General features: G+C 38.5%; 1 protein-coding gene across 1 annotated transcript in view; it reads right to left on the bottom strand.

Moving 5' to 3' along the window:
- The window catches only part of LOC136878815 (protein piccolo), a 585629-nt gene that overhangs the window by 552256 nt on the left and 5678 nt on the right, over nt 1–27695 (bottom strand). Inside the window, exon 2 of the mRNA XM_067152311.2 lies at nt 25788–25945. Within this exon, the coding sequence (XP_067008412.2) occupies nt 25788–25945 (158 nt within the window). The remainder of the gene's footprint in view (nt 1–25787; nt 25946–27695) is intronic.

The raw sequence follows: 27695 nt of genomic DNA, 5'->3' as shown, positions 1-27695 counted from the left end.
CAGTTTTCAATTCCAAAGTATGTCATATTATGTCACTCTCCTGAAGGAACTGTATCAGGAAACCAGAATTATAATATTACGTTTCATGACAAGTTTCAGTTATTGAAGGATATATGGTCTGTAAGATAATTTGGATAGCTTTCCAGTCCCTTGTGTAGGTACTGAACCCAGAAAATTAAAAGTTGTTAAAGATTTAGTAAGCTTTCTATGCGCAGGCGCACGTGCATGGTTTGAAAATATTTTCCGGGGAGCTGAATCTGTGGGAGTAGGAAATTCTCGATATAGTGACTCCCCTAATAATATGTTGTGCCCTGTCAAATGTTCTAACCTGTAAAACTTGTCTACATGCTTCCAACAATGTAAAAAACATTAATTTTCAATGAAAATGTTTCTTGAAAATGGAATAAGGGCGTAACTCAAAATACAAAATTTACAACAAAGCAAAAAATGTATAAATATTTTTGATGTACATATTATGAAATAATCAAGAATGTAGTTAAGTATAATATACCACAATTTTGTATTTCTGAGAAAAGTGTTTGATGTTGTAATTCTTTAAACTCATTTATCTCAAAAGAGTGTTTTTTGAGTTACGCCCTTCTTCCATCCATGTCTTCAATTGCGGAAGTGTAGAGTGTTGAATGTGAGGAAAGGAACGTTAAGGACGACACAAACACCCAGTCCCCAGGTCAGGAATATTAATCAATTATTAATCAATTAAAACCCCTGACCCGGCCGGGAATCGAACCGGGGGCCGCCGGGTGACACCACGGGACCGGACAAGTTTAGTCTTACTAACCTCTTCAACTATTTAATACCATCCATAAAGTATACTGCAACCTTCTCTCTTTGTCACGTTGCGTCAGCTTGTACCGGGTGAGTTGGCCGTGCGGCTAGGGGCGCGCAGCTGTGATTTCGCATACGAGAGATAGTGGGTTTGAACCCCACTGTCGGCAGCCCTGAAGATGGTTTCCCATTTTCACACCAGGCAAATGCTGGGGTTGTACCTTAATTAAGGCCACGGCCGCTTCCTTCCCACTCTTAGGCCTTTCCCACCCCAACGTCACCATAAACTGTGTTGGCGCGACGTAAATCAAATAGCAAATAAATAAATAAATAAATAAATAAATAAATAAATAAATAAATAAATAAATAAATAAATAAATAAATAATTTGACGAGCCCGCCTGGTGACCATGATCGTTAAAGAGTCAAGTCTAAACGGTCTGACACCGAGGTTAGCCGGTTCGAGTCCCGTTGGTCAATAACATTTTCACCATCAAAATGCTGGGTGGCGGGGCAGGGAAGGTGGTGGTATACAATTTATAATCACTAGATTGCGTGCCAAAAGCCTGAGGTAAATTCTAAACCTCTCCGCAGTTCTCATATGGAGTGAGGGCCATATGATGCTGCTGATAGTGATTCGTCCGTCAGATGGGGACGTTAAGCCTTGAGCAGACCCCTTGGTGCTATTCGACAGGAGTAGGCTATATGCCGGCACCACGATTCACCCTCTCCCTTCCTACTAACATATATTACATCATTCTTTTCATCTCACTGAGTCCCCTGATGAAGTTGACGTCAGGAAGAACATTCGGTCATAAAAACCCGCCACGATAGATTCATCTCACCTCATACCCGACCCCGTAGAGAAACGGGACAAGGGTGGGACAAACATTGATTAGTTTAATGGAGAGGTTAAAATCTTGCGTTTTGTGACACTTTCATACAAACAGGGTGTCCAGTGTTACTTTGTCACCATTGTATCATACAGACACAAACTCTTAATTTTCTTGTGATGTGTTATAAAGATGTATTTAATTTCACAATCCCGTTTTAGTCATGATGTGCATTTAAAAGAATGGTTTATAATAAATTTAAAATGCCTTAATAATTAGCTTTCTTCTCCTTCTTCTTCTTGTACCATATCCTCATTGGATGTCGGCTGTCATCAGGGCGATCTAGTTCTAGTTCTCAGCAACTGAGAAAAGAGTGGGGCTACTGAGCCATACCATTCTCGTAGATTCCGTAGCCAAGACATTCTACTTCTTCCGCTACTTCTCCTTCCTTCAATTTTTTTTTTTTTTGCTAGGGGCTTTACGTCACACCGACACAGATAGGTCTTATGGCGACGATGGGATAGGAAAGGCCTAGGAGTTGGAAGGAAGCGGCCGTGGCGTTAATTAAGGTACAGCCCCAGCATTTGCCTGGTGTGAAAATGGGAAACCACGGAAAACCATCTTCAGGGCTGCCGATAGTGGGATTCGAACCTACTATCTCCCGGATGCAAGCTCACAGCCGCGTGCCTCTACGCGCACAGCCAACTCGCCCGGTCCTTCAATTTTACCTTGTAAGATAAGCTGAAGGAGGAGTCTATATTTATCATTTCGAATGATGTGGCCAAAGTACTTAAGTTTATTCTTTTTTGATGTTGTGCACTACCTCCATCCAGTTCCTTGTTCAGGTGTTGGAGTACTTCAGTGTTACGTATTCTGTCAACCCATGATATTCTGAGAAGGCGTCGATAGCACCACATTTCAAACGATCGAAGTTTTTCGGTGGTGTTCTATTTTAGGGTCCAAGTCTCGGCACCATAAAGTGAGACAGAAAATACATAACACGGAAGTAAACAGAGACGGAGATTGATCTTAAAGTCCCTGCTACAGAAACGTTTTCCAGGTACTCATATTTTTAAACCTATCATTTAGAGAATTTTGCGTAGGGATTTATTGAACTTTTAGCCATGCGTGAGGGGTATAATCTCATAATAGTTTGAGAACCTCTGATCTTAAGAGTTTGTTACTTGGACAATACCTTATGCATTGTTGTTGTTCATACAGAGAGAGCAGAACTCGAGTGTGTTGTGACCTTAGTGCTTCCTACTCTGATAACGAGATATTTTTGGAGAACGCTGTTATTATAATAGCAAATTGTGCAGTTAGAGTTCTTTGAAGTTATTTCTGCCTGTCCTAGTCGCTTGCCAAACTGCTTGTCGCAGACGGAACGCACGCTCGCATCTCAGTTGTTTCAACGCATTCTAATCTTCTTCTTTAATAACAATCACTCTTATCAGGCAACAGTCGTGCATTCTCTGCGAAACACACATTTTGTGCAATGAAATGTGAACATTAAAAAAATATATTCAACCAACCAGAATATCTAATGTTCATAAGGGTATCCTTAAGAGGACAATATCCATGAATTTAAGACGTACTAGAGGACCCGTGTGAGAAATCTCACATTTTCATAAAGTATGTGGAGGAATACCCCCCTGGTGAACTAAGGAATACACAAATCAATACAATGTTAGACAGTCTTACTTACCACTTAACGTACTGTTTGATTTTTTAACATTTATGGTATCCACTTAAACGGAAACAAATGTATTTATTTATTTATTTATTTATTTATTTATTTATTTATTTATTTTAAGTGGCGAAGTTAGGGCTCTTGGCCCTCTCTTACACTTAACCACATGCAATTTTTTTTATTTTTACGGTATTAATCTAAAGTGGAGATTACCACATTAACTGTTTATCACTTTTAAGTCACTTTGACGAAGTCCGTTCTATAATTACTGATACAAATATGCATTTAATCGGCCTGAGTGAAAGTTGGTTGACTAACAGTCCAATTGGCCATTTCCACTATCGGCAGCCCTGAAGATGGTTTTCCGTGGTTTCCTATTTTCACACCAGGCAAATGCTGGGGCTGTACCTTAATTAAGGCCACGGCCGCTTCCTTCCAACTCCTAGGCCTTTCCTATCCCAACGTCGCCATAAGACCTATCTGTGTCGGTGCGACGTAAAGCCCCTAGAAAAAAATTGCCCATTTGGACGTAACATCGTTTACTGAGACACACTGACGACGATTTGTGAGGTAGGATATAAAGAAATTGAGCGCATTCTGTTCAACGCCAAGGGAGAGCAATTTTGAAAGGAGTAGTTGTATGTTGACTGTATCAAATGCACTGCTAAAGTCAAGGAGCGTGAGTACCGTCACCTGTCACTTATCCATAGCAAGCCTGATATCATCTGTTACCCGAAGGAGTGATGTCGTCGTACTGTGGCCCTTCCTGTAAGTGCATTGTTATACTGACTAATGTTTCGGAAGTAATTTTTGGCTTTACTATCATTCTTTTCTTAACTGATAATAACCGAATATTATAATGACATAAAACAGGTGTCTCAGCGGCTAAAATATGAAGCGGACAGCAATGATGGAGCGTATTTTTCAACAGCAACAGTATTTGCAAATCGCACACTTCGTACAATTTTTAAAACTCATTTTTAAAAAGAAATTATCGATATTTGAGAAATGAGAGTATAATTCCTCTTTTTTTGAATGCTCATTTGTCACGATCGGTTTCTTGTGAACCCCGGAAAAGAGATCTTTTATGATGTGAACGGTGAGGTTTTTTTAAGGGGAGCCATGACTGGAATGTTGCAAATTTTTACCAACAAAAAAAAAAAAGATTTTTATGTTAACCTTAAAATTTTCTCAACTCTTCATCTTTTTATTCCCGTTATCACTTTCCCTGATGCCATTTATAAAGCTCTAAATGCCGGATTTAAAGGCACGGCGTATATAAAGCAAGTATACGCTCCATTTTCTTCAGAGATCTTTCGGACCACCATTTAAATAACCCCACTGGAATATATTTACCTTCGAGTAGGCCTAGGCTGTGCATAAGACGAGACAGAAGTCTGAGGGAGTATCTTAAAGTCCAGAGCAGTTTCTTAAAACATTCAATAGCATTTTTTTTGCTTAACCGTTTGGCACTCAGCCTATATGCAAGGGTTTGCTCGAAGACACTCAGACTAATTTCTGTCATTTTCCAAACCAAATTTAAAAAAAAATCAACACGTAAACAGTTTAACACACATTAAAATAAAATAAATCACACTAATACAGGAAACTATGAGCATTTCAGAAATGAATATACCTAGGACGTTTTGTTATTAGTAAAGCACAAAAAATTATTAAATTTTGAAAATAAATTATTTAAAAAATTTTTGGTTTTCAATGACTGAAAAAATCAGACATTATTATGTCTTCCTTATTTACTCCTAGACGTGAAAGAAAGAACATTTAATACTGAATAATTTTATATCAGTATGATGTGTGTGCTGCAATTCGTTCATGAAGCATGGCACAAAGTTATTCTCTGTACATGTAACGGTCATCGATGTCAGGTCCTCGCGGTCCGATGCACGGTGAGCAGCTGTGACTGTGTCATTTCCCACATAATTCGAATCACTTTCCGAAAAAGGAGGTCATTATTACTGTCTAAATCATCTGAAAATTCAAGGCCTCATTCGGCCTTGAATTTGGCCTAGCCATTGCGATAAAAAGATGACGCAAGCACGTGCAAAAACGGAATTATGAAAAGGAGTTAAATAGTTTGCGAAGTACAGCGAACACACGATATACCAAAGAAACGAAATATACTCTAAACTGAACTCATATCAAGATCAAATTGTTGTATTCATAAGCCAACCAAAACAGATCCACGCAATAACTTCAAATAACCACAACATAAACATTCACTGTCAACAGATTTCATTTGTCGAAAATAAAAATATTTTGTAGGGCTGGTGGATATATCTGTAGAGTAAAACGCAAATTCAACGCTTTAAGGTACCGTCACGATCAACTGTTATGATTTAACAGCCACGCAAGTGACCAAAGTCCATAAATAGGACAGAGTCGATGTTTTGGCGCCGTGAGCTTTCTCGCCATAACCTCTCGCGCCGATAGATCGGCCCGCTGAGTGCGAAAGGGTTAAAATACTGTATTATCAGCTCATTGCCACATGTAAAATGCATCTTCGTATCAGATTCCCCTGAATATTTCAGATAATGTTTCATGATGTACAGGAAATAGAAGTTGTTCTGCAATTTATTATCATTTGAAAATCACCTCATATTTTTGTTCCGAAAGTAACACCATTGTTTGAACAATGAAAAATTGAAAAAACTTCTATCTCCAGTTGCAACCCAGTGTTGCAATTAAGTATATAAGCATTTTTGACAAGTGTGCCAAATTATAGCCGAAAAATAATTAAGAGTGTGCCGAATGGAGCATTTTCCATCCAACATATCGATGGCTTAGTGCACAAACAATGTATGTCCAAAAATCATGATTCTGAGAAAACTCAGATTGAAAGTTTATGAAGTGGCAATTACTTACGACAAATTATATAGCTGTAGCCAGTGTTACTGATCTTTGTAATTGTATTTCAACAACTAAACCACATTTTTGTGCATCACTCTAGGAATTATTCACTATATTTTAATGGAAGTTTTGGACATACAACATTTGACACTAAAAATGTGAAAGAGAAGTTCAAGGCACAAACGTTGTATTTCTCAAAGGAATTGATTTCAACATTCGTTATAATAATTTATTATTAAATTATTTCATTTTCTTAATAAAAGCAAGTAATGAATGATAAGTAATTAAATAAAGTTGAATAATAATTTTTTTTTTTTTTTTGCAATTTGCTTTACGTCGCACCGACACAGATAGGTCTTATGGCGACGATGGGACAGGAAGTGGCTAGGAGTGGGAAGGAAGCGGCCGTGGCCTTAATTAAGGTACAGCCCCAGCATTTGGCTGGTATGAAAATGGGAAACTACGGAAAACCATCTTCAGGGCTGCCGACAGTGGGGTTCGAACCCACTATCTCCCGAATACTGGATATTGGCCGCACTTAAGCGACTGCAGCTATCGAGCTCGGTTTGAATAATCATTGTTCAGGTAAAAATATGTCTCAAATCTTTCAAAACAGTGTCCACGACATACAATATTTGTGCTCCATCAAGGCAGTAGGAATTTGACATTTTCAACAGTAAAATAATATGTCCGGACATACTATATTTGCGCTTTCAAGTGAAATGAAAAACAAATGGACATACCTAGGCTAAAGTTATTATATGGGACATACAATATTCGTGAAGTAGTGCTATTGATTTAACTGGGACATGCAATATTTGCACCTTGGAAATCAGGATGTTCCCTAGTATTTGGACATTAGCTAGAAATGTTTGAGAGATATCCAAATATGGTATTAACTCCAAATTGGCCATTAATGGACATACAAAGTTTGTACACTAAGCCATCTATATACAAAATAAATATTATTCGTTAATAGCTTCGCAACAGAAGCCTCACTGGCTCAGTCGGCAGCACGCCGGCCTCTCACCGCTGGGTTTCGTGGTTCAAATCCCGGTTACTCCATGTGAGATTTGTGCTGGACAAAGTGGAGGCGGGACCGTTTGTCTCCGGATACTCCGGTTTTCCCTGTCATCTTTCATTCCAGGAACACTCTCCAGTATCATTTCTCTTCATCTGTCATTCATTAATCACTGCCCCAGAGGAGTGCGAGAGGCTTCGGCAGGCGGCACAATTCCTATCCTCGCCGCTAGATGGTGGCTTCATTCATTCCATTTGTGACCCGGACAAATGGCTGAAAACAGGCTGTGGATTTTCAACGTCGCAAAAAATGAACTAACCAACTCGAAATTTTGTGTGGTGCTCTATTATATTAATACATGCTTGCGATTTACGTTTGATTGTGTTAAGTGGTAAATGGTGGAAGTTCCAAATGCCAGTCATGACTGTCCTTAAGGAGAGTTTGAAAGGCAAAAATGTGAATTTTTGACATTTTAAAAAATAAGTCCTACAATATTATTTAGTGTTTCATGATTAAAATGGTGTATAATTTACCTCTGTATGAGTGCTAGAAGTATTTATTTTTAATTTAAAACATTGCTTGCATATCCGTCAGGCTGGTTGATTTTGGACATGCATCTCCTTATTTACGAATATCTCTGAAACTACTGCACGTAGAAGGCTGTGGTTTTCGCCTATCGATGGAGAATACTCGGCGCTCAATTTTCGTTACTATTTTGTTTGAAATAGGTCTGCCGCTATGCTTGCTTTTGTGTAATGAATGTTGAATTTCGTGTGAATTAGTGTTCACTGGAAGTGCTTCCGTGTAGTTTAATTGCACTTATTTTGGTAAACAAAGTATAAATATGCCTGGAAGTACGAGTCTATTTGGGAAACGTAAGTTTTGTGGCAACCAGCATACTAAAAACACAAGACAATGTGGTTCACATGAGGTAGAATCAGGCAACAGTGTAGAAACAGATTGTCAAAATGTGACACCAATCAAGAAGACAGACACGCCTCCTACCAGTGCAAGTGAATCTAAATTAGGTAAACATTTTGAAGAACTGGGATTCGGAAGGCTGAAGTTTCAGGTGAGTATTTTGAGCACGATAATTCTATACTTGTAGCAGTTATGGAAGCTATCAAGCCAATCTACAGAGACCTAGCTCATCCAGACCTTCACACTCGGAATCCCAGCGAGTCTTTCAACAATAATATCTGGGCTCGAGTGCCCAATATTGTATTGATTTGTGGGGTTAAGAACTTTGAAATGGAGAGTCAGTGATGCTGTATTAACATTCAACGGTGGGAACATGGGAAGAGTAAGAGTGTTATTGCATCTTAACATCAACCCTGGCCGTCATACTATGAAAGTACTGCACCATTTAGACAAATTAAGAATTGCCAAGGCACAGCGTGCAGCAGAGTTCAACACCAAAGCAGCAAGGTCATCGCGAAGGAAAAGATTTTTAGAAAAGGAGAGGTACCAGGAAGAGGATGCTGACTATGCTGCGGGGTGCTTTTGAGCCTTAATTCAAACATCTGAGTGAGTTCTTATAATTTCAAATTTTAAACCTGGTTTTCTCAAAATGACTTTTTTTTACAATTAATGTTCCCGTATCTGAAAAACTACTTTTGATACACACATGAATCTTTGTGAGATGCTTTATTATACCTTTCTATCCTTACTGAAGCAGAATCATAGCACAGGTTTCCATAGACATGAAGTAAGGGGTGTCCATCTACAAATATTTTGTGTAAAAATGGCACCTTTAAAAAAATAATATATCTCGTTCTTTTGGTTTCTATATTTTAATTCTGCTTCAGTCCACATAAATAATATAGAAATGTCATCGGTAAAAAATTCGGAGTCGTATCTTCATTGGTTCCAAAAATATAGGAACATAATCTTGGCTTATTTAACATTGGCAGGATAGGCCTTTTAAACTCCCCTTAAGGGGACTTCCCTCTATCAATGGCAAGCAGATAATGTCGTAAGTCATAGCTAACTCATTTTTTTATTGGTGGTGTAAGTTGTGAATCTCGGATGCAAAGGGAAGTATTACGCAATAATATTTTCCCCTTAACACTAATCCGAAGGAAGAAGTTCCAGTGCTGGTGGTAGGTTAACGTCGCACTAGCAACGTCGAAGGTTTTCGGCGACGCAAGGGTAGGAAAGGACTAGGCCGGGAAGGTAGCGGCCGTGTCCATTATTGCGATTTTTTCAATTTATTTTTTATTTAAAGTTGAAATTTTCTGTTTATAACAGAGCGAAATTTTTGTTAATATCTCCAATACTTTTAACGCCAAACCCTGTCACCGAACCAAGCCCTTTATGGGAAATTTTCCCGTAACTTTTGTTTTTCAGAACCCCGATAACTCTAAAAGTTTTTAATATATTACGATGAAATTTTGCTTATATGTATATTTCATAAAGAAGAAGAAGAAGAAGAAGAAGAAGAAGTATTGAGCTAGCTTCATTGGTTAAGTTTTAAAATCATTTCAAATGAACATTAATAACAAAATTGACTGGTTGAAAATAACTTCATAAAAGTATTTATACTTGATAGACTCCCATAATTCTAGTACAGGTTGTAACTATACCATTATTAATCATAAAAAAGAAGAAAATCATAAAAGAATATTCAGGTGTTTTGCCGTTTCCCTGAAAATTTCCAAATAGTGGCCATGGTACATCGCCATTTTTAATAATTAATTATATATAATGACATGGGTTTATATGATTTCTAAATATGTAGGCATATTATTGAATAATTTATTTGACATGCTAAGTTTTCTTCTAATATTCACTTCAATTGCTGCGAAAAGAAAGTAATTAATACACTCCTGGTGTGAAAATGGGAAACTAGAGAAAATCATCTTCAGAGTTGCTGAGGGTGAGATTCGAACCCACCACCTACCGAATGCAAGCTCACACCAACGTGACCTAAACTGTACGGCCAATTCGCTCAATGCTTACCAGAATGAGAGTGTAGGTAGAATGAAGTGAAGGGCCACGAAGAGCCACGAAGGGCCATGAAGGGCGTGACAATACAGTCGAGACAAAGGAGAACAAGAATGGCAAAGGGAGGTTGGACGAGGAAGATGGAAGTTTGAGGCATCTCATCGCCAGAACACACTCTCAAGTTGAGAACTCCTCAGAAGCCACCTCTTTCAGTCACCTCTTGCTACAACTTGTAATATTCTTTTGAACGGACGTAAGAAGTTACATTTAATAAATACAGAGTATTTATTTCAATTTTTAGCTGTTTGTACTATGTATTTATTTATTTATTTATTTATTTATTTATTTATTTATTTATTTATTTATTTATTTCTAGTTGTTTAACATATCACTAACATAATCGAAGGTTTTCGGCGACTTGAGATGGGGGAAGGGCTAGGATTCGAAGGTAGCGACCGTGCTCTTCATTAGGGTACAGCCCCCGCACCTTCCTGGTGTGAAAATGGGAAACCACGGGAAACCATCTTCAGTGCTGCCAAAGCTTAGATTCAAACCCACAATCTCCCGAATTAAGCTCGCAGCAACGCGACCCTAACGGCGTGGTAAACTCGGTCGGTTTTCATGTTCTTGTGAAAATGACAGTGGTTGGACTAAAATTTCAGTTATTTAAAGTGTTAAACTGAAAGCCTCAAAACTAGTTGAAGATAGACGATTGTGGAGGCCTTAATAAATTCAGAGGCTTTCAGACTGAACGCTGGAAGTCTAAATAGTATACAAACGACTCCCTTCAGCCTTGACGCAAGTGTAATAAACTGATATAACTTGAAAACAAAATTCTCTGACGCATGGGTAAATAATTGCAAGTATCGAGCTGCTATTATTATTATTATTTTTATTATTATTATTATTTGTTATGTATGCCTATGCAGTAAATGAAAAGCAATGACGTATGGCTTTTAGTGTCCGGAGTGTCCGAGGACAAGTTCGGCTCGCAAGGTGCAGGTCTTTTCGATTTGACTCCCGTAGGCGACCTGCACGTCATGAGGATGCAATGATGATGAAGACAACACATACACCCAGCCCCCGCGCCAGAGAAATTAACCAATGATGGTTAAAATTCCCGACCCTGCCGGTAATCGAACCCGAGACTCCTCTGACCAAAGGCCAGCACGCTAACCATTTAGCCATGGAGCCCGACATTTTCCTCATAAATATATCGTCTTAGCGCCTCGAAATACCGAGTGACAGACAGTGCACGGGAGAGAAATACTGCCCCACAACACAGGTATCACTCAGAACGAAAATTCTTTGATACAGTTCATGCAATACTGAACCTTAGATAACAGAACCTTTCTGATCTGAGTTCTAAGCTGAAATACAGTATTATCACATAGCGGGTTTTCTACGTTCAACGACGATATATAGAGCACTCTTTTGAAATTTGGTGCCCCCAGTTTATGTATCTTTTTTATACCGTTCTTATTTATTTTAACACCTTCTCTTAAACACATAATCAGTACTTCAGGTTTTTGATTGTCTATCTTGATTTTATAACTAATGTGTGAGATTTAGGTCCCTCTATTTAAGTAATCATTTAAAATTTTTCGTAGATCCCAGTCTTAAATTAATATTGTTTTTTTTGGGGGGGGGGATTTAGCTCTTTCACTTAAATACCTAAACAAGGATGACCATATTTTCAAAATAGAGAAGAAGGATATTTCAAGATTTTCTTGACTATAAGAAGGTACAAAATGGGACATATGTAATTAAAATTCAGCAGTACCTGATTAGAATAGCGCATATCAGAATAAGTTATTTCCCACTTGGAACAAAGAACTAAAGTGCGTTATCGACTTTGACATATTTTTAAGGTTTTAACAGCGTTTTAAAAATTATTTGTTCCAAAATATATCACTCAGCTGTATTATCAATTACAAACATTGGTATATGGTCGTTGAAGAAATAAAACCTCGCATGTCACAATGCTCTTCCTGTCCATTATCTTCCTTAAAACTGGTCACATCCCCTAGCCATACGTGGATATGCAGCCCATCAGAACAATTATTGTGTTCATTTTTCTAAGCAAGTGTGTAAAGGAAAATGAACCTTATCGCACTGTGCTGTAGGAATGTGTGTGTTTCTGTGACGTATTTACTAACTCCTACAGTATACTGTTATTAAGGTCCAATTTCCTTTAAAATTTTGCATAGGAAAGTGAACACAACGAACATTGTTCTGATGGACTGCATATCCATATGTGGCTAGGAGGCGTGGTATGTTTTAAGGGAAATAATGGATAGGAAGAACATTGTGACATACAAGGTATTGTTTCCTCAACGCCGATATTTACCTTATTACATGACAACTTGCAGAAATACAGTGGACTTAATCACAGATCTGAAAATTGCCCTACCACTTACGATTGCCATCATTCACGCACTTTTCTGAAGAAACTATTTCATCCCAAAAATGTTTGATCTTTCAATGCGACATTTTCACTGTTTGTTGTTAGTACAGCTGATACATCTGTACTGCCTCGCGTTACAGCATCAAGTTCTGACTTACTAAAGAGAGAGAGTTATTTTTTGCCACGTCAATATGTTACGCAAGATCTGAGGCTTCATAATTGTTTTAAATATTGTGCTATACCTATTGTGTGTTTTTATCACAATTTATGTTATTCTAATTTTTGCTTATCAGGACACCCATAGTTCCAATTGATCCGGACAATCCAGTCCCTCCTGCAGTTGTCAATCACGCAGCGTACAGATATTCGATTTTGGAATATGATGGCTAATTAACGAACCATTAGTAGACGCTTTCGCATATTAACATTCAAAGCTTCTACAACTATTACGGTCATGCCATTATTAAAAGGGGTCAAAATGGGACCGGTATTTATAAAAAGGGGACAATTTAACGTCCCGTTTGAGTATCATGGAGACAACGGGACGGCAATAGGAGAAAGGGGCCGACCCCCCCCCCCAAAGCGGACGTCTGGTCACCCTAACCTAATCAATATTTTGGATTCCGGTAGCGTGCACTGATTATATCATTAACATTTTGGATTTTATTCGCTTTCTTCATGTAATATACTTTTTTTAGATTTCGATCTCTTTCCTAAATATGTAATTATATTTTTAAATTGCGAGACTATTGGGCCGATGACCTTAGATGTTGGACCCCTTTACACAACAAGCATCATCATCATCAAATTGTGAGTCATTCACTTTAATGCAAAGCCAACATTTTTTAGTAGCCTTTCTCCAATATATAATTAATTTTTCGAATTTCCCTTTCATTATGTAATCATTTTAAATTTGGTTCCCATTCTTAAGAATATATTTTTTATTTCATTCACATAAAGAAACTGTCAATATTTTTGGTTTTGATTACCGGTATCTATCCTGTGTGTATAATACATTTTTGGGATTTGGCTCACTTTCTTTAAGTAATCTACTTTTAAAAAACGATTCCTATTCAAATAAAAAAAATTGTCGGGGAGAGACGGGATTTAGCTCCTTCTCTTAAATATATAATCAATCTCATTGGTTCTTGTTGCCTGTATTTCATATAATTATAATAATTTTGTGGGTTAGTGGTTTGGTTCCCTTTCTGCATGTAATTCACTTTTTATGATTCGTTTCTTTTTCTCATTTTTTGAATCAATTTCTGCTATTTGGATCTTTTTTAAAATGGATTTGTATACAAGGATATTCTGGAGAAAGTGGATCTCCCTCTTATTTAATCAATTTCTTGTGTATGTGGAGCAAGCTATTAAACATTTTGCAATATTTAATGGATTAGGTTCCCTCCCTTAGAGGCTATGACGTCACACATGCAAAAGTAAAGAAGAGCATTAACGAAATAAGCTAATGGAGAAAGAGCGGAAGAGAGATTTGCGGGAGTCATTTCATCACCTCGGAGTAAATACTGTCAAACAGAATACCACATCCTGTGAACACGTACTAAGAGTAAAATATAGCAGATTTCACTACCCATACTGTTGAGATACGAGCAACAATAAACATTCATTTGTTTTACGTTCCCAGAATATTGCACCGTAAATGTTGGTCAGTGCCCTCTGGTTGTGTGTTGTGGCTATAATTGATCGATGAGTGGTATACACACGCACATACCAAAGTTGTGAGAACGCTTGGCTGTATTCTTAGCGTCATGACACACTGTGCGGTTCCTCGACCGACCTCCAATGCACTTGAGGTAGTAACAAACCTGAATGATCGCGAAAGCATTCTTCCCACAACTCCTCAGAATGATATGTCCAAAGGTGACAATGAATCACGATCAGCAGCGCGGAAGACGAGGAGGAATTCCTTGCGAAGCTTGTGGAGGTTCATACATTCTAAAAGTGCAATGTTTTAACAGAGAGTCGGACAGAGCAATTGGAGGCTCCAATGCAAGACGAGAGTAAGTCCATTCCTCACATTTTTCAGCAAATAAGAAACAAGTTTTACACACTCCACACCGTTTTAGTTTTGCAATAACGTAATCATAAGCTTACATCAACAAAATTACAAGACAAGATGGGCAACACAATAAGCAGGATCTTATCATTTGTATTACAAAATTTGTTTTAAAAAATATGAATTTGGACTTATTTGCTTTTTACAATGGATTAGGGTATTTATTAATTTTAATAAACTGTTTTCAAAAGTCAAGCAATAGTGCTCCGTTTAATTGAGGTGTGCAATGCATCTCAAGTTTTTATTCACTCATATTCATCATAACCCTATTCAGAATTTAAAGTTGCAGGTGGAATAGTTCTATAAAATCCCGAAGTGTTTCTGAGTAACGAACTGTAGCCGATATTCGATGTCCTTAATGTTTGCCTCTTTAATCGAGATAGACCCATCGTACTTTTGCTCAGAATTCGCCTTTGATGCAATTCTTGATTACTCTTCCCTTATAGGCTATAAGTAGATGTCTTTTTCAGGCCCCATATGTCGAAGTTTGAAACAATGCTTGGCGACAGGTAGAGATATTCCTGATATAACTTAGATGATTTGAATAATGGAGTATACATATTTTAATTATCTAAATGCTAATGACAGAACACATGGCTAAAACTGCACTCTAGCACTCTAATGCACCCTTTGAAGTACAAGGCTGAGCGACTGCATTATTAGACTTCCGAAATTTGCAATTGAGTCTACTGGACTTTTGAATGGTAACCTGACTTATTTATTGATATGATATAGGAATTTTTGGGTTTATGCCGTGTCAATAAAGTAAGGTGAAATTCTTTACGTTTCGCAGAGAATTTTACTCTGCGTCTTCAGTAGAAATTTTCCACTGTTCACGAGGAAGACTTCTCCAAGAATGAAAGTTTGAATGTAGTCGCTACTAATAGAAGTGTAAGTGGTACGTACATTCGTCACCAGATGGATCACCGAACGCGGTACAGCGCTGAAATTCGAAGCGGAAGCTGACGGCACTATCAGAATCAGTCTGAGAGGGGATCACACAACAGGTGTACGCACTTATGAAAGTCGGACACTGTTATAAGCATGGAATCACGCCTATAACTACGGGCCGTGAAAGCATCGATGCTGACCTATTTACATTTTGTATTAAAAATTCTGAAATGTTACAATTTTTCATTGACTCAAACACAGCCTTGTGGGAGTTTAACGTTTAAAATTAGTACACCAGCAGTTGTCCACTAACACCCTCTGCAGAGATCATGTAAAAGCCTTTTTTTTACGACACTTTGTACTGGAGCCTCCAATTCTTAAGAAATGTAACTTTAGACGGTTAGAAACATTTCAATATCACTTGAATTTGTGTTCTACCAAATAACAATCAGACAATCTGAATTATGCATGGCTTCTGCTTCTTCTTTTCTAGCCTATTTCAAACCACTGCTGGATATAGGCCTCTTCCATATGCTTCCATCGTCTTCGGTCTTGAGCCACTTGGAACCAGCGTGTTCCAGCTAACAGCTTTATGTCGTCGAGCCATCTCTTCTGGGGGTCTTCCAATGCCTCTCTTGTGTCCCCATGGTCTCCAGTGAACAATCCTAGAGGTCCACCTGATGTAGTCTTGTTGAGCTACGTGTCCTACCCATTGCCATTTTAGTCTTGCTACTCTCTCTAGGATATCTGTTACATTCGTTCTTCTCGTGATGTCCTCTGAACGGATCTTATCCCTAAGGCTGATCCCTAGCATCTGTCGCTCCATGGCTCGTTGTGTTCGCTGAAGCTTGCGAGCACTTTACTTCGTCAGTCATCGTTTACAGACCGTAAGTAGTAACTGGCAGCACGCACGTATTATCAACCTTGGTCTTCAGGTTAATTGGAACATTCTTGTTGGTGAGGATGAATCTTAGTTTTTGGAATGCAGTCCAACTCATACCTACTCTGCGAGGAATTTCTGCACGTTGGTTGTCTTTTCCAAGTTTTATCTTGTGTATAAGATAGATGTACTCATCGACAGCTTCTATATGTTGGTTGCCCATTTTAAGTGGTTGACTGCCTGGGCTTAGTATTTTCGTTTTATTAATGTTCATTTCCAAACCAATCTTAGCGGAAGCAGTTTTTAATTCTTGGATCATGCTTTCTAGCTCATCTAGATTTTCAATTATGAGCACAATGTCATCGGCAAAACGCAGGTGGTTCAAATATAACCCGTTGAATTTTATTCCTTTATTATCCCAATGAAGGGTTTTGAATACATCTTCCAAGGCAAGGGTAAACAGCTTTGGAGAGATTGTGTCACCTTGTTCAACTCCTTTGCCAACTGGGATTTTATTGGTGATGAGGTCTTCGTCCACTCTGACTACCATTGTTGCTTGATCATAAATGTTTTCCAGAAGCTTTATATACCTTGAGTTTATCATGGCATTTTGAAGTGCCTTCATGATTGCCCAAATCTCCACTGAGTCAAAAGCTTTTCTATAATCAATGAAGGCCAGATGAATCTTGATGTTGTACTCAGTGGTTTTCTCAAGAAGAAGACGAATAGTCTGGACGTGTTCAACAGTTGAGAAACCTTAACGAAATCCCGCTTGCTCGGCAGGTTGATAAAAATATAGTTCTCTTGTGAGGTCTCTTTGAAGATCTAAGTATAGGTAAAATGATAAGAAAATATTGACTATGTTTTAATAGCGGATAAGCAAACTAAATCATTCTCCGCATAGCTAACAAAGAGGATGTACATCCCACAGTCTACAGCGAGTTTACTAGGTCGAATTTCAATATTTACTGACGATTTCATAATAAGTGTGGCTATAATCTTCAGGGTATTTGATTAGGTTCATTCAGACAGGCTCAACAGAAAAGGCTGACAAATCGCAAAGCCCTCTTTGGAGACTACTCGATTTGTAGAGAGAGGCTCCGTCAGTAGGCAAAATTTAAGGTAAATTTTGCTGTAACTCAGATACAATGGTCAACCCTTTGCTCAGGACCATACATGAAAATGACGTTTGTAAATTGATCTTCTCTCAGAATGGGTTTGAACTCAAGTCCGACCGCGTGAACTGAGAACATTTTTACTCCTCGGCTAAGCAACCCACTAAAAAGAGTGAAACAGAAGGAAAATATTTTGAAATGAACTTACAAGCTTCAGACGAAACCCTCATAAACACTGATTATAAGGGGGTTAAACATCTAGGCAAGGAAGAAATGGACGCCCACTCAATGGAGAACTTGAAAAAATTAAGTTTAAGTGGTATTGACAAGCACATGATTTCATCAAACGGCCAAGAAAATATTTCGTAGAGTATTGTGAAATGCTGTTGTTTGAATCATCAGTCCATAGACTGGTTTGATGCACCTTTCCATGCAACCCTATCCTGTGCTAATATTTTCATTTCTACGTAACTGCTGCATCGTACATCTACACTAATCTGCTTGTCATATTCATATATTGGTCTAACCCTACCGTTCTTACCCCCTACACTTCCCTAAAAAAGTAACTGAACAAGTCCTGGGTGTCTTAAGATGTGCCTTATCATTCTATCTCTTCTTGTCATCAAATTTAGCCAAAGCGATCTCCTCTCACCAGTTAGTTTCAGAATCGCTTCATTCGTGATTACATCTATGCATTTCACCTTCATCATTCTTCTGTAACACCACATTTCAAAAGCTCCTATTCTATTCCTTTGTGAACTAGTTATCTTCCATGTTTCACTTCCATACAAAGCCACACTCCAGACAAAAGTCTTCAGAAACATCTTTCGAATTCCTATATCAATGTTCGAAGTGCGCAAATGTCTTTTCTTAAGAAAGCTCTTCCTTGCTTGTGTTACTCTGCATTTTATGTCCTCCTTACTTCTACCACCGTTGGTTATTTCACTATCCAAGTAACAGTTCATCTACTTCCATAAAGATTTCACTTCTCCGGGCTGAGTGGCTCAGACGGTTGAGGCGGTGGCCTTCTGACACCAACTTGGCAGGTTCGATTCTGGCCCACTCCGGTGGTATCTAAATGTGCTCATATACGTCAGCCTCGTGTCGGTAGATTTACCGGCATGTAAAAGAACTCCTGCAGGACTAAATTCCGGCATCTCGGCGTGTCCGAAAACCGGAAAAGTAGTTAGTGGGACGTAAAGCAAATAACATTATTATTATTATTATTATTATTATTATTATTATTATTATTATTATTATTATTATTATGGCTTCATTTCCTAATCTAATATTACGTGCATCACCTGCCTTCGTTCGACTTTACTCCATTACTTTTGTTTGGACTTGTACTCCTTCCCCAAGACTCCGTCCATACCATTCACAATTTCTACAGATCCTCTACAGACTTAGATAAAATAATTAATAAAGAGGGATGTCGAGAAAGAAGAAAAGGAAGGAAAAGGAGGAAATAAAGGAAGGAAGAATAATGGCAAATGGAGGAGAATACTGTAATCAATTTATTGAGAGAAGAGGGAAACGGTAAGGTGGCCATTCTGTGTACATGAGGGAAGGTGAAAGAGAGGAAACATATGAGAATCCATGTATATTAAGCGGAGGAATTATGAGTAAGCCCAAATAATAAGAGTCCAAAGGAAACATGTTGTGAAAGTCTGATATCTAGAAGAAGAAGAACAAGAAGAAGATTAAAGCTTTAAAGAAAGGGAATTCGCAAATGTAAAATTATTAAATTAGGACAACCCGAGAAAAACAGCTAATATTTTTGTATCAACAGAAAGAGGCTGTCTGACGGAGGAATTAATGGTGTGCATGGTTTTCGTCGATGTCACCTTTCCATATTTGATACAGTGAAGACCTAGCACTATTAAAACTACTACACTGATGTATATGACAAATTGTACCACTTAAAATTTTGGACATTTTACTTCAAGGTTTTCATACTTGAGACAATATACTTTAGATTTTGCAAATGAATAAACCTCTTCAACTTAGTTTCTTCGGTTTGTTGATGTTTCCTATTAATATCCCCCAAGAGTTAAGGTGGTGTAATCCTCATTGAATTTAAACCGAGAATGACATCACTTCATCTTTCTCATATTTTCTGCTCGACATCACATGTTTGTTTTCATTTCCTCATGTGTTAAGGGTTCTGTCTTAGGGAGAGCTTCTGAAAATCAAGCGGCACAATATACTTCGCACATTGATTGCTGGAAGCCCCCGCAAACATGAACACTTAAAGTTCTATAAAAAAGTAGGATATCTTTCCACAAGTGGATCTACAAGATTAGCTGATGTTGTTTTCATTGACCGGGGAAAAGTTCTTGGTGATATTCTGTAAACGATCAGATTTATTTAGATATATTTGAAACAAAACTTACTTCAAATTTAAGTTTGAACCTACAATGTACGCCTAATAATAGCTTTACGCGGCACCGGCACAGATAAGTCTTACGGCGATGATGTGATAGGAAATGAATAGGAGTGGGAAGGAAGCGACCGTGGCCTTGATTAAGGTACAGCCCCATCATTTGCCTCGTGTGAAAATGGGAAAAAACCGAGCTCGATAGCTGCAGTCGCTTAAGTGCTGCCAGTATCCAGTATTCGGGAGATAGTAGGTTCGAACCCCACTGTCGGCAGCCCTGAAGATGGTTTTCCGTGGTTTCTCCTCTTATGCCCAGCCTAGGCCTACTACAAGGTAAATATATTCCAGCCTGATTATTGAAATGGTAGTCCGTAAGAACGTCGAAGCAAATATTGTCTGACAACGTGAGAGAAAGGTGTGTATCCTTGCTCTATATACAGGCCCTACCAAATTTTAAGGACGCCTCTATATTCCATGAACATGATTCCTGTTCTTAAACGTTTGCTCTCAGGCATTCGATTTTTTGCAGGGAACTAGTGAATTTTTAGAGGAACATTTCCTGAAATTTCCATTACAATATCACTTCTTGTTTTGAAGTTACTACATTTTTTGTTTATAGTAATTGGAAAGAAAATAGCTTTTCTTAACACGTGAGGAGCTCTGGACAGTACCATATGAGGATTACGTTAATAATACATTTGCTATGGAGGAACACAAATACCTGTGGAATATTTATAATTGTAATAGAGCAACAGAATATGTTTCCATTAAACATGTTCCCCGTTTTATAGACCGCAACATATCCACAGAAAGAGGGTATAAAACAAACATCCCTTGACCTTGGTTGGATAGGAGACCCCTCAAGCTACAGAGATACTTCGTGTGTTTCGTTTTAATACGAATGAAATTGCTGTTACGTTGTAGTACAAATCGATGGCTTAGCGCACAAACAATGCAGGTCAAAAATTATGATTGTGAGAAAACTCTAATTGAAAGTTTATGAAATTGCAGTTACCTGCGACAAATAATGTAGCTGTAGCCAGTGTTACTGATCTGTAGATTATTTCTTTGTAATTGTATTTCAACAACTGAACCACATTTATTTGCATCAGTAAAGGAATTATTCACTATATTTTAATGGAAGGTTGGTACATACAACATTTGGGATTAACAATGTGGAAGAGAACTTCAAAGCACACACGTTGTTTTTCTCAAAGGAATTGATTTCAACATTATATTTCATCATTTATTATTAAATGACTTTATTTTCTTAATAAAATCACAAGAACAATAAAACCAAACCCCACGGCACTTAACACCCTCGAAAGGGCCTTTGCCTGCCCAGTGACCGCTGCTCAGCCCGAAGGCCTGCAGATTACGAGGGGTCGTGTGGTCAGCACGACGCATCCTCTCGGCCGGTATTCTGGCCTTTCGAGACCGGGGCCGCCTTCTCACCGTCAGATAGCTCCTCAGTTCTAATCACGTAGGCTGAGTGGACCTCAAACCAGCCCTCAGGTCGAGAGAAAAATCCCTGACCTGGTCGGGAATCGAACCCAGGGCCCCCGGGTGATAAAATCACACGGTATGGATAATAAGTAACTACATGAAGTTGAATAATCTCTGTTCAGTTATAAATAGGTCTCAAATCTTTCAAAGCAGTGTCCAAGACACACAATATTTGTGCTGCATCAAGGCAGTAAGAACTTGAAATTTTCAACAGAACAATAGTATATCCAGACATACTATATGTGCGCCTTCAAGTGAAATTAAAATCAAATGGACATACCTAGGCTAAAGTTATTATACGGTACATACGATATTCGTGAAGTAGAGTTGTTAATTTAACTACGTTATGCAATATTTGCATCTTGGAAAGCAGCATGTTCCCTATTATTTGGACATACTATAATTGTGAATTAACTAAAAATGTTTGAGAGATATCCCAATATGGTATTAACTCCAAATTGGCCATAAATGGACATACAACCAAGGTCAAGAAATGTTTGTTTTATGGTCGCTTTCTGTGGTTCTATTGCGAAGTATAAAACGGGGAGATTATTTAAATAGAAACATATTCTGCTGCTGTATAACAATTATAAATATTCCACACGTATCTGTGTCTATCCATAACAAGAATTATTAATGTAATCCTCATATTGTACTCTGCAGATCTCCTCAAGTATTAATAATAGCTATTTTCTTTTCAAATATTATTTAAGAAATGTAGTTATTTCAAAATAAAGAGTGACATTTTAACGAAAATTTCAGCAAATGTTCCTCTATACATGTTCTAGTTTCCTGTAACAAATCGTATGCCTCAGAGCAAACGTTTAAGGACAGGAATCATGTTAATGAAACATGCAGGTGTCCTTCAACTTTTGGTAGGACAGTACGCCGTGCCGCTACCCTTTAAATCCGGCATTAAAAATGCCGTTAGGGCAAAATTGATAACAGGATTTGAAAGTGCGAGAGCGGGGGGATTTTTAAGGTTAAAATTGAAAATTCAACATTTTGGTCAAAAAATCACAACCTTTCAGTCCTAACATTACATTGCCTGACTATTGTTAACTGACATGAACCACTCACTTCCTCTAGATGGCATTATTGCTTGGAAATACACGAAAACTAACCCATAGAGCAGCACGTGTAGTGCCTGTGTGTGGTCGTAAGTCATAGACCTCGAGGCCGGAACTGAGTGTGTCCTCCCACACAGGAACAGGTAATATTGGCCGCCAAAGATAAAAATACGAAACTTCTGCGTCACCACCCGCTTCGCGAATAAAAATATTCCGTAGCCAGCGAGAACAGGACATTGACGGCCAGAAACTTGGCTACTAATGACCATTTTTTCACAACAGTCTGAGTGACGTTTACTTTGGCCTCTTATATAAAGTTGTTTAAGGAAGTGTGTAGCGTCCTACACCGAAATATTTTACATATTTACAGTGATTACATATCCACAGGGGGTGGTGATCATGCGAAGTGTTTATTAAGACTTGTCTTGTGCCAAACGTCGTAAAGGGGAAATGTTCCCAGTGATTTCCTTAAATTTGTGGAAGCTAAGTTAGTGAAACCATTCACAGTATTCCTGTTGTCGGAGAAAATGTCTTTGATATTCAAGCGGTAACAAAATATTATTCATTATCACACACAAAAGGTTAAGGCTTATCGCTGCCACCATTTTCCTTTCAATCCTACTCTTCTCTTCACTTCGTTGTAGTTTTTTTATCCCATCAAGTCTTCCTAGTTTTACCTTCAAAGACGTTAAGTAGGAAGTCATTATGTCTCAGCATATGACCCACAAGTTTTTTCTTCTTTCTTTCCATATCTTTTATCAGTCTCCCTTGCTCATTGATTTCCTTTATAACATCTCGATTCGTCTGTTCTTCAGTCCAGCGTGGCCTCGTCATTTTCCTACAAATCCACATTTCTGTTGCTTCCAATAAATCCATTTCTTTTTTCTTTTTTAATTGTCCAACTCTCACAACCGTAAAGTAGTACAGTTCAGACGAAGGATTTTATAGAATTCGTTCTTATATGGGTGTTTGTTAAATCATCATCATCATAGGTTGTTCTGACATCCGGCAGGTCAAATCATAGCTGTGACCTCCACACCTCCCGATCTTATGCCCTTTTCTTCACTTCTGCATAATCTTCCTTTCTTTTTCTAATGCTGTCTAATAACTGATATCGTCTCCTTACCCTTCCTCGTTTTCCTTTTATCATCCCTTCCATTGCTACTCGTAGTAAAGTATTATGTCTTAGATCAGGGCCTTTCAGGGTGCATGTACCAGTGCATTGCGCGGTGCACGGTGCAAAAGACGACTTAGCTTGGTTGACCACAGTGCAGACCCCCACTCATCCATTTGGAGCAATAGCGCTGTCTCTCCCTTTCCTCACGCCTCTCTCGCTCGCTCCACCTGTCTCCCCTCTCCTCACTTGCTCCGTAGCGCTCCAAATCCAAGCCGAGTTGAGCCGAGCTTAGCCGAGTCGCCCTGAGACGAAACGCTGGTCCGAGCCGAGCCGAGTGGAACCGATGCACAGTGCACAGGACCTCTGCGCCTCAGTTCGCACGCATGAGAGTTTGGGGGTTTGAGAGGCCCTGTCTTAGATGATGCCCTATCCAATTTTTCTTCCTTTTTTGGATTACTGTCAGCATGTTCCTCACTTCTCTCACTCTCTTCAATACTTCATTATTTGATATTTTATCTTCCCAGCTTACTCCTTCAATTCTTCTCTAAATCCACATCACAAATGCCTCGATTCTTCTCTGTTCTTTGTTAAAAGACTTCTTTTATTTTCAAAGGCCTGTTTAGCAAGAGTTACTCTTGATTTCTTTGGTACATCTATTGTCTTCAGTTGTAAAGCTTCCTAAGTAACAGAAATGTTGCACTTGTTCTATTTTGGAATTTCCTATTCTTATATTTGTATATGTTTGTATATTCTTACCAACACAAATTCGCCAAAAGTGTAAGCACTCAACAGAATTAGTATGTGCCAACTTGAAAGAGTCATGTAGCGAGACTGAAACCGGCCATAAGGTGAACGTTCTGACAGAAAGTGTAAAGACGTGCAATCAGCGAAATTAGGAAGTATCTACTCCATGTGTTCTATGTCACTGTACATCTGAGAATAATAAATGCATCAAGGCGCATAATTCTCTAAATTGCTCAGAGTGCTAATTTTAACATCAGCATCAATCTCTCGTTAAGGAGTTATTAGAAGTTTTCATTTGCTATCTTGATTTAATTTTCGAAAATACATTCATTAAATTGTTTATCAGAGGCAATTTCTTGTTTAAAAAGTTGCAAACCTCTTCACATGGTTATGAAGGTATTTAGGGATAAGGTTGTAAATGTAAGATTCCAGTTAGAGCATGGTTCCAGTGTATGGGACCCACACCACGATTACTTGATACAAGAATTCGAAAATATCCCAAGGAAAGCAGTGATTTCCGACAAAAGAGTAGCGTTACTAAAATGTTGCGGACTTTGTGCTGGGAAGACTTGGAAGCAAGGCGACAAGCTGCTCAACTAAGGGGTATGTTCCAAGTTATCAGAGGAGAGATGGCATGGAATGACATTACCAGACGAATAGGCCTGAGTGAAGCTTTTAAAGTAGGAAGGATCATCAAATGAAGATAAAGCTGGTGCAAAAGACGACTTCGCTTGGTTGGTTGAACAGAGTGCAGACCCCCACTCCTCGATTTGGAGCAGTAGCGCTGAATGGCCAGCGTACTGGCCTTCGGTTCAGAGGGTCTCGGGTTCGATTCCCGGCCGGGTCGTGGATTTTAATCGCTTCTGAGTAATTCTTCTGGCTCGGGGACTGGGTGTTTGTGTCCGTCTCAACACTCTCATCTTCATATTCAGACAAAACACTACACTGACAACCACCACAGAAACACACAATAGTGATTACATCCCTCCACATACGGTTGGCGTCAGGAAGGGCATTCGGCAGTAAAACAGGGTCAAATCCATATGTGCGACCCCACAGATGTGGGAAAAGCGGTAGAGAAAGAAGATTAATCTACAGGATGATAAATAATGAATTGGAATAATTTATAAAGAGAAATGTTGGATACATTTTGAAGTTCTTTGTAAAAATTTAAGAGAACGCTAGGTTAACTACTGATTGCTAATCTGCCACCTGGCCGACAGCCCTAAACGCAGTTCATTGATGAAGATGATCTCGGTAACGTTCTGTTTATAAATTTGACACCTAGCACTTTTCTGTTGATTTAAGGTCATTTGAGAGTGAGTTTCCTTGTACAATAAACGTAAAGCTGTTGGCAATGAGACTACAGTTTGACGGTTGTTCACGATTTTCCTTTGAATTAAGTCGTAGAGGAAACAAAGGACATAACATATTTTGTATATTGTGTTGTATCTTACCTCACAACTTCTGCCTGCTCTTCCTCATCGGATACAGCTAGTGAAGGAGGTAATGGAGACGCTGGTAAACTAATAGGTCTTCTGTAGTCAATATAAGATGCCAGGCCGTACCAACCCTCAGATCGTCGATCACTTTCAAACATCAGCATACGCCTTTCCTGAAACATTAGCATGTCATATGAAGTCAAAAATATTTTACGACATCGTAAACTAAGATTCCAACAACGGTATAGAAATCTTGTCATATCAAAATCCCAATCCTAGTATTTATAAGCGGAAACATGCGTACAACAATGTCAACACACAATAGTAAAGAGCCCAACACACATTTCCAGAAACACTTTAAGGAAACACTGCGCAGGATCGGCCTCAATTAATTCTTGACTACACTCGTTCCGGAAAAAGTACCCTTCAGTTCAGGTCAGTTCAGTTCGTCGTCTGGAGCTGACAATTATATTAAAATACTGGCTGTTCATTCACAAATGATTGCATTTAACCTAATTATGCCTGTAACTATTTTTGTCACTAATACTGATTTTACCTGCGTCGGCACAAGATCTATAGATATTGTTGAATGGTATGGAGTACGAGATGAAAATAAATACGTCCAAACAAAAGTAATGGAGTGCAGTCTAACAAAGTCAGATGATGCAGGAAATATTAAATTAGGAAATTAAGTCTTAAAGGAAGTAGATGATTATTATCATCTGGGTAGTGAAACAACTAACGATGGCAGAAGTTAAGGAGGACATAAAATGCAGACTAGCCCAAGCAAGGAAAGCCTTTCTGAAGAAATTAAATTTGCTTACTTCGAACATTGATATAAGAATTAGAAAGATGTTTCTGAAGACATTCGTCTGGAGCGTGGCTCTGTATGGAAGTGAAACATAGACGATAAGTAGATCAGAAAGAAACAGAATAGAAGCTTCTGAAATGTGGTGTTATAGAAGGATGCTGGATGTGAGATGGGTAGATCGAATCATGAATCAAGAGATACAGAATCGAATTGGTGAGAGGAGAGCGATTGGAAAAATTTGACCACAAGAAGAGACAGAATGATAGAAAACATCTTCAGACATCCAGGACTTGATTAATTGGCTTTTGGTGGAAGTGTAGGGGGTAAGAACGGTAAGAGTAGACCAAGGTATAATACGACAAGCAAATTATAGCAGATGTAGGGTGCTGAAATGAAAATATTAGCACTGAACAGGGTGGTATGGAGATCTGCATCAAACCAATCTATGGACTGAATACTCATACAATAACAATACTGATTTTTGACTCAAATATCTGGACGTCAGAGATAAACTATCGTGACATTTCACTTCCTTTACAGAAGAACAGAAAGAAGCAGCTGATGCACATGTTTTGTTAGCTTTAAGGCAGGTCGAATCGACAGTTCTGACTGTGGTAAACTATCGTAAGATCTATAATTTCGTGTGGCTATGTCTAATCGGGTGCAGCCCTTGTAAGAGGGTGGGCGGAATCTGACATGTGTAGGTAACTGCGTGTTATTGTAGTGGAGGATAGTGCTATGTGTGGTGTGTGAGTTGCAGAGATGTTGGGGACAGCACAAATACCCAGCCCCGAGCCATTGGAATTGACCAATGAAGGTTAAAATTCCCGACACGAAGTTATTATTTGTGTTATTCATGACTTTGTTTGTAAAGTAACTGCGTTATAATTATTAGTTGAAAATATGTAATATGTATTAAGCAAATCATTATAAAACATTTTTGAGGTATTAAGCCTAACAGAAAAGTAGAAGTTTTGTAAATAAAGAATTCATTTGGTGGGGCGTGAAATTTACGGATGCTAAGGGGGCGCAGGCGCACAGAGGTTGAAAACAACTGCTCTAGAACAAAGGTGGGCAATGAGAGACCTCGGCTCTTTGAGTTAACGGTATGA

Source organism: Anabrus simplex, chromosome 8, assembly GCF_040414725.1.
Source record: "Anabrus simplex isolate iqAnaSimp1 chromosome 8, ASM4041472v1, whole genome shotgun sequence".
Taxonomy (NCBI): domain Eukaryota; kingdom Metazoa; phylum Arthropoda; class Insecta; order Orthoptera; family Tettigoniidae; genus Anabrus; species Anabrus simplex.
This window is presented reverse-complemented; position numbering and strand designations above follow the sequence as displayed.